Raw genomic sequence first — 8,424 nt, forward strand, 5'->3', positions numbered from 1 at the left:
TTACCGAAATGTAAAAAGCATATATAGTATAGTATCCGTAAAATATTCATAATCTAAGCGGTGAAATAAGTTCAACTAAGAGTTCATCTAAGAATTTTAGAGTTTGTAAGCAAATACATTAAATATGGATAGAAGAAAGAAAAAGTTGTTCAAGCAGCCAATTTGCTGATATAACCCATGAATCATCATAGCTTTTTTTTTTGTCTCCATATATATCCATAAATTTGCAGGTTTAGCTGCATATATAATCTCTTAAACTAAATTTTTTTAACACTTATTTAGCTACCCTAAAATGGCATCTCCTTGGTTACTTCTTGCAATTTTATTACTACTCCCTCTATTTTTCATTTTCTTGAGAAAAAAGCAAAATTCTCAAACAAAAACCAAGAATCACCCTCCTGGTCCTCCTCCTCTACCATTTATAGGCAATTTACACCAACTTGGAGTACTGCCTCATCAATCTTTATGCCAACTCTCCAAGAAATACGGCCCTGTTATGCTTATAAAACTCGGCCGGGTTCCGACCGTTATAATCTCTTCATCAGAAGCAGCAAAAGATCTATTCAAGAATCACGATCTCAGTAGCTGCAGCAGGCCGAGTTTAACCGGAACCGGAAAGTTATCGTATAATTATCTTGATATCGCTTTTACTCCTTATGGTGATTATTGGAGAGAGATGAGAAAAATTTGTGTTCTTGAACTTTTTAGTGCTAAAAGAGTTCAATCTTTTAAATCCGTTAGAGAAGAAGAAGTTTCTTTATTAATCGAGTCGATTTCGAGTTCGATCTCAAGTTCGGGTTCTTGTTTTTCTCCTGTTGATATGAGTGAGAAGCTTTTGATTCTTACTTGTAATATAACATGTAGAGTAGCTTTTGGTACAAGTTTCCAAGAAAGTGGATTAGGTCAAGAAAGATTTCAAGAAGTGATTCATGAAGGTTTGGCTATGTTGGGGAGTTTTTGTTTTGCTGATTTGTTTCCTTATTATTTGGGTTGGATTGGTGATAAAATTAGTGGTCTCCATGGAAGACTTGAAAGAAATTTTCAAGAATTTGATGGGTTTTATCAGAAGATTATTGATGATCATATACAAAAAGATGGAAGAAAAGATCAAGAACAAGAAGATATTATTGATGTTTTGCTTGGATTGGAAAAATCTCAAAGGGAAAATTTTGGAAGTGCTTTTCAATTCTCCAAAGACCATATTAAAGCTATTTTAATGGTAATTCATTTTATTCTTTTATTTAAATACGGGTCGGAACCAGTCCTGAACCGACCTTTCCACGGTTTTGGACTCGTTTTTACCTGATTTTGGGCCAGTTTACTGGCCGATTCAGCCCATGACCACCTCTACTGCTAGGTATATGTGACATATAAAAATTGTTTTAGTTAAAATTATACTAACTATTTATAATATTTTTATAAAATGATGAAATTTATTTTTTATTGCAAAATATTTTTATTAGAATATAGTAATTCTCAATAACTAATAAGATGTATATAAAACTAATTTTACTATTAAAATGATCATAAATCATAAATTATTATTGTTATTAAAGTTATAATAAGTTTAGTTTAGTTTTCAAAATTAATTTAATCAAGAATGTTTTGAATATTATTAAGTGGAACTTCAAAAAATAAACATAAACTTACACATCATAATATCCAAAAAAACAAATAAGCTAATGAACAAAGCGATTGTTTTTCACATTTTTCAATACTTGGCATATTAATTCTAAATAAATTTTAATTATGAAATGACATATTTAAAAAATTTATATTCGTATGTATCTTTTTATGTTCTTTAAAGCATATAACTGAAAAATAAAAAACGATATATAAAAACTATGTTATCTTATAATGAGTTCATATAAAAAAGTATTTATTTCACATAACGATTGTGTCGTGTTATTTTTACAACAAGTCAATAAACATTTATTAGGATGAAATATTTAATATTTAATTATTATTTATTATTTTATAATTAAATATTTTAGCAATGTAAATGTATCATTAGTTTATTGTACGAATATCGCGGTATAATCATTATGTTTTATAGCTATTCTCATTTAGATGATTAATTATAGTAAATTTCAATTAAATTCTATGATGATCTTACAGTCATAGTCATGGTCAATATTCATAATAGATTAGGTAGGTAAAGGTAAAATAATCAAATGTGCATGCGTGATAACATTTTATATTAATAGTCTCCAAGAGTTAGGACCATGCATGGCCCTACCTCAGTATGACTATCAACAGATCTTCAATGAATAATCACTACTAGAAAACTGCATTTTAACAACGGATTTTTCCGTTGCTAAAGGCTGAAATCCGTTGGTAAATTAAGTTTTCAATTGGTAAAAGATTAAAATCCATCGCTAAATCAAAAAAATTCCGTCGGTAATTCTCTATTTTCTAGTAGTTACGAATTATATATTAATGCATTAATGTGATAATATTTATATTTTTCAAACAGAATATTTTTCTAGCTGGAGTGGACACAGGAGCAATAACTTTAGTATGGGCAATGGCAGAACTTATCAGAAATCCAAGAGTAATGAAGAAAGCACAACAAGAAATCAGAACCTCCATTAATAAAGACAAAACAATAGTCTCTGAAACTGACATTGAAAACCTTGAATATCTAAAAATGGTGGTAAAAGAAACCCTAAGATTACACCCACCAGGAACCCTATTAATTCCAAGAGAAACCATGTCACAATTTAGCCTCAACGGCCACGAAATTTATCCGAAAACTAGGATTCAAGTGAACGTATGGGCGATCGGAAAAGATCCGAATATATGGAGAAACCCTAATGAGTTTTGCCCAGAGAGATTTTCAGCAAACCCTAATTTTGATTTTAAAGGAGATAGTTATGAAATGTTGCCGTTTGGAGGTGGAAGAAGAGGGTGTCCTGGTATTACTATGGGACTGGCTACAGTGGAACTTGCTCTTGCAAATTTATTATTTTGTTTTGATTGGAAATTGGGTGATGGCATGAAGATTGAAGATTTGAATATGGAGGAAGCACCTGGTCTTACTGTTTATAAGAAAGAACCTTTATTGCTTGTGCCAATTAAATATCAATTACCTGCATGAAAAATTTATGATACATTTTGTGTTATTATAAAGTTAAAACTCTTGTATTATAAAATATAGTCAATAATTCAAGAGTCCAATTGATTTTTTTGTCATCATCGAATGACAACATTTCTTAGTGATCAAATGTGAGAGAAAACATCCTCTATCAACATGTTTTCATCAACATCTAAATTCAATGCCTAATAATCAAATAAGACTTTCAACTAATTAGTGATATTTTGAATTTTAGATAATTTCATTATTTATTGTTTGAATGTTTTTTAATCTAGTATTTCAGAAAAACAACAATGATAAACTGAATGTGGACACGGAAATTGAACCACAACAACATCGAACCTGACTTTTACTTCAATTTGACTGTTGATGTTAAACTTTCTCTAAAGAATTTTTTTTTAATAATTAGGGAGGGAAATACTCGTGCGAGAAAATAAACTCATGACTTAGCACATTGTGTAACACTTATATCATTTGCATTATAATTTATTGATTTTTTCAAAATTATTGGATTGATTTCAGAGTTTTTATTTGAATTGATTTTTTCAAATAGTTCTTTGTTGAAATACTTTTACTAAATCTTACTAAATCATTATTTACATGTGAATAGGATTAATATTAACCAAAATGAATGAAACATCTTCATAAAAGTCGAGTAAAATTTCTCTATGTGATTTTTTTAATTTTAAATTAATATAAATATCAACTAAAATGAATTTGGAATCTTGATATCGAGTAATGGTTTTCCATGTAAAATAAAAAAAATATATTTTACATTTCTAACTTTATAAGCAATTAGTAATTCTATTAAATTACAAAAAAGGGCGAGTTATTAAAGAATAAATTATAAGTAGATAACTAAAATTATTTTGTAATTTAACTCTTTAAATTACAAGCGAATAGATTTGGCACAATTTGAATAAAAACCGAATCAGACTAATAACTTTTTTAGTATAAGATAAATATAGCAAACGATCTAAAACTCTGGTTAGAAAATATATTCTATCTAAAATATAACTCTTATTAAAATTATTAAAATTTTATTGCATAAAAGCATAATTATGAAAAATTATTACATGCAACTGTTGCGCCATGTCATTCGTGCAACAAACTAATAATGCGTTAGCCATGTGCAAAAAGTGATAATAAAAAAATTAAATGATAATTAAAAGATTCCCTATCGCAAATGCTCATTGGCTTGTTGTAAATATGACATGGCACAACCAATGCATGGGATAAACACTCCATAATTATTCACTTTAAGTGCAATGCACATAGTTTATTACAGAAGCATGAAAATACAATCTCCTTTTAGAACACTGGAGAATAGCATATAAAAGCAAATGCACGTCTTCTACTTGAAGAACTCCATAATCCAATAGTTACAGACGTAACATATGAATCTAATACCGCGAAATCCAGCTGCAGTTGCTAATGCTAAGAACTCGTGTTTAGTTCGATCAACGCCTTCAAATATTGTCATTAATTGTAAATCTATATGGAAGTCGGGTCGAGCAGAAATGCTAGATTCCGGCATATCCGGAAGAACTGCCTCCATAATGATCACCTTTCCGTTATCTGGAAGAGCTTTATAGCAGTTCTTTAGCATCTTCAAGCACTGTTCGTCTTCAAAATTATGAACTACCGACTGTGTTCACATAAATTATCGGAATATAAATATATTATATCATCAATCGTACTTTTTTTTTTCAAATATAGTGTACGACTCTTAGATTCTCAGTTATTAGTTGTTAGTTACAGAGGCAAATTAAATTTGAACCAATGACTTTTTGATGCACTCGGAGACGTCTTAACCATCTAGATTAGGCCCACACTGACATCAATCTTGATTCTATAGGATTTAGTCCTTGAAGGTCACTTAATTATTTAAAATTATTTTATGTTTCAAGTTTACCAAAGATTTTTTTAATGAATGGTTGCGATGTGTGTATGTTTGTATTTATTGGCTGTGTTTGTGCACATGCGCAACCATAATGGAAAATTAGGCTAAATAAATTGATAAATATATACTTCGATTTCTTTTTGATATTTTGGTGCATCTATTTTCCGATTATAACCAATTATATCTGAAAAGCAAATAAAAAAAATAAATAGTCTAATTAATAAAAAAACAATCCAATTTTGAAGTTTTTTTTATAGGGATAGTCACTAGCCCCCCTAACATCAGGTCTCAATTAGTAATTTTCCATAAAATTATATATTTATTTTACTGTTTTTACCACTGATAAAAAACTGGGCCATATCGATCAACATAACCAGTTTAACTAATTAAAAACAGACAGTTGTTCGATCCAAAGTTCAACCGGATTGGACAAAAAAAATTAAATTGAACTGATGGTTGAACCAACAGTTCAAGTGGTTCAATCAGCAGTTGAATTAGTTGCACCAAAAACCGTTGGCCATACCGGTTTGCCCACCAGTTCAATTTCTAAAACATTCGTGTTTGCATCATAGGCATGGTATATATAAGAATCCCGACTAAGGGTCGACCGGGTCGTCGAATGTTTTTTAGTTAGATTCTCAAACTTGTATTTCGGGGTCAATTAAATCGCCAAATTCGTTTCCCGGCATCAAATACGTCACACATATGAGATTTACATATTATAAAATATTTGACCTAAATTATGAGAGTTTGAGATCTAATTGATTAAAAAATTAAAAATGACTCATTTGAGTCCAAAACACAGTAGGGATCTAGTTGACTAAAAAAAGTTAATAATGACTTATTTAATTGCAAGACATAAATTTGAAAGCTGGATCGACCCGTTGCTCTAAAAAAATTTCGAGAAAGTGTATAAATATGGTAGGTTCAGAAAAGTAATCAGAAGCAAAAATTGTTACCTTGATGAACATGGCATTTCCTTTTGGAACACTTTCGAACATGTCGCCTCCAACATGTTCAACTCCTGCAATTATGGAAATCATTGATCTCAAAAGAAATTAATCTCTGTTTAATAAGATAAACGGATAATTTTTTTTAGGTACGTGAACTATCCAATCATATTATAACACGTTATTGAAATAGTGGCATTGTCGTAATTTTGGGTGTTATCTTTTTACACCTTTTAATAGTGATATAATAATAATGCCACTATTTTAATGACGTATTATAATATTATTGGTCTAGTCCACATATGACGTAATAACCCGAGCCTACCTAAGAATTTCTTGGATAAACAAACCTTATTAATTAGTTTCTTTTTAATTACCAGGAATGATAAGGCCATGTTGTACGACATGCGGCAAATCAAAATTAATAGCCTTAATATGTGGGTATTTGGAAGTGATTGCCTTAAGAGTGTGCCCTATTCCACCGCCGACGTCAACCAGCTGATTCAATTCCTCAAAACCTTTGTAAGTTTCGAGCACTTTTCCGATCACTAAATTGGTCCGGTGGAACATTGCGGTGTTCATAACTTGGTTAAAGCTTGGGTTTAAAGAAGCATACTCATAAAAATGCACTCCATGGAACTTTTCAAATGGATCGCCTCCTTCAACAATTGCATCCTTCAATTTAGTCCTACGGAAATGACAAATGAAGAATTTGTATCACACAAAATTAGGGATTATTAGCCTTTATGGTACCTATATTTTGTCTTATTTTAATTTGATATCAGAATTTCCAATGATATCAATACTACTCAAAGTGTTGGAATTGCATTCAAACTAGGATACACATATTATAACATATAGGTTAACAACCCAATAATAAATAGAAAATATTATGTTGTATGCATTATTTTTCATAAAAAAGATGCGTTTTGACTGTTTTAAATGACCAAAACGATATTGTATAAGGCAATTAGGTTATAAATGCCGCAAAATGAAAGGTGGAGATGTTTAGTGTCACGTTCGATAGAATGTAATAATTTTTTTTAAAAAAAATACGTCAAAGATGAAAATATAACAATAACCTTATTTTAATTTATTATAGTTTGAATTGAAGTCGTCATTAATAGATTTTAAAATGAAATATTCGTTAAACTTGTAGTAATAACATTGAAAACTTATTGCATACCAGCTATCCAGTAAGGCCTTATTTTGAATCAAGGCCATCAAAGGACCCATAGAAACACCATCTTGGTTAGGGACAAAGTAATAGGAGACAGGTTTCAAACTGTAGAGCCTCTCGAGTCCATTGAGAGAGCAACCGATCACATTGTGGCTAGCCAGGAGTCGAAGGATACGGTCCAGCATTTTGGGTGCATCCGGGTTTCGTATATCTGCCATTTTTGCAGCAATTTCTGCAGCAGAAAGCTTGGAATCAGGGCCTGAATTGGCTATGATTTCAAAAACTTTGAGCTCTACTGCAGTTTGCAGTGCCATAGGCAATGAAACGCCCATTGTAAGTTGAATTGCGTATGCATAGTTTTCGTCTATTTCTTCATCGGCGGGACGAAGAGGGTGAGTTTCTGCAGAAGAAGCCATGGTTTATAAGTTATGTTTTTGTATATCTGGAAAGAATGAGGAACAAGAACATGTTTGAAGCTCTTTTTATAGCAAAAGAAAGTTTAAATGATATAGTAATTTAATTGATCCGGTCATATTTTAGTTTAACTTATATCTTGCATCCCAACTTGTGAATTTTTGCATGTTTGATCTCTCAAATAAAAGAGATTTTTAGGTAGACTCAGTTTATCACGTCATCTGTGGACTAGTTTATCATATTATGATACGTCATTAAAATAATGGCACTATCGTAATTTTTTTTATTACTTATTTACATTTTTGAATAGTAAATTACGATAGTGTCATTATTTTAATGACGTGTCATAATGTGATAGGGTTAGTCCACGAAAGACGTAGCAGACTGAATTTACCTAAGAATTTCTCCTAAAATAGAAAGTGAGACACAAACGCGCTGATGTGGCAAAAACACACTAATGGGATAGTTACTTAACTCGACACTTCATTAAAATTGAAAAATGAGGAATTAAATGGATTGAACTGAAAAATAGAGAGTTTGAGATTGTAAGGGAAAAAAAACTAAAAATAATTATATATTAAGTGTATTATTTTATATTTAGAATTTATATTTTAATATATTCATTCATTTATTTATTTCTTTTTCTTTTTTATTTTAATTTTGTCCTCTTTTTTGAAGAAGACAGACAAATGATATTTTTAATATCTTAAAAATAAAAAGTTCACTAATTAGATGGGAGAGTTAATATTATTTTTCATAATAAAAAATATATTATATAAAAAATTTTAAAAAATGGAATTTTAAAAAAGTTAGACTAAAAGATGAAGGATCATATAAGTGAAAATGTACAACTTCAGAGAACAAAATATGTTTTAACCAA

General features: G+C 30.1%; 2 protein-coding genes across 2 annotated transcripts; one reads left to right on the forward strand and one right to left on the reverse strand.

Moving 5' to 3' along the window:
• Positions 1-65: 65 nt before the first annotated feature.
• Positions 66-3,195, forward strand: LOC126654162 (cytochrome P450 71B10-like). The gene is made up of 2 exons (XM_050348240.2): positions 66-1,219; positions 2,477-3,195. The coding sequence occupies exons 1-2, from the start codon at positions 293-295 to the stop codon at positions 3,098-3,100; spliced, it is 1,551 nt and encodes a 516-aa protein (XP_050204197.1). The 5' UTR covers positions 66-292; the 3' UTR covers positions 3,101-3,195.
• A 1,152-nt stretch (positions 3,196-4,347) lies between these two features.
• LOC126685798 (anthranilate N-methyltransferase-like) lies at positions 4,348-7,613 on the reverse strand. Its single transcript, XM_050379758.2, has 4 exons — positions 7,137-7,613; positions 6,328-6,638; positions 5,960-6,024; positions 4,348-4,745 (listed from the first exon to the last, which is right to left on the reverse strand). The coding sequence occupies exons 1-4, from the start codon at positions 7,544-7,546 to the stop codon at positions 4,452-4,454; spliced, it is 1,080 nt and encodes a 359-aa protein (XP_050235715.1). The 5' UTR covers positions 7,547-7,613; the 3' UTR covers positions 4,348-4,451.
• Positions 7,614-8,424: the final 811 nt, after the last annotated feature.

Source organism: Mercurialis annua, linkage group LG6 (genome assembly GCF_937616625.2).
Source record: "Mercurialis annua linkage group LG6, ddMerAnnu1.2, whole genome shotgun sequence".
Classification (NCBI taxonomy): domain Eukaryota; kingdom Viridiplantae; phylum Streptophyta; class Magnoliopsida; order Malpighiales; family Euphorbiaceae; genus Mercurialis; species Mercurialis annua.

What these genes read in the sequence shown, in the direction of transcription:
- LOC126685798 (XM_050379758.2), bottom strand. Translation starts at nt 7,546, where the DNA reads ATGGCTTCTTCTGCAGAAACTCACCCTCTTCGTCCCGCCGATGAAGAA. An exon ending in ACATGGCCTTATCATTCCTG is followed by an intron (nt 6,025 to 6,327) that starts GTAATTAAAAAG and finishes CCATAATTGCAG; the next exon opens with GAGTTGAACATGTTGGAGGC. An exon ending in GAAATGCCATGTTCATCAAG is followed by an intron (nt 4,746 to 5,959) that starts GTAACAATTTTT and finishes ATGTGAACACAG; the next exon opens with TCGGTAGTTCATAATTTTGA.
- LOC126654162 (XM_050348240.2), top strand. Translation starts at nt 293, where the DNA reads ATGGCATCTCCTTGGTTACTTCTTGCAATTTTATTACTACTCCCTCTA. An exon ending in ATATTAAAGCTATTTTAATG is followed by an intron (nt 1,220 to 2,476) that starts GTAATTCATTTT and finishes TTTTTCAAACAG; the next exon opens with AATATTTTTCTAGCTGGAGT.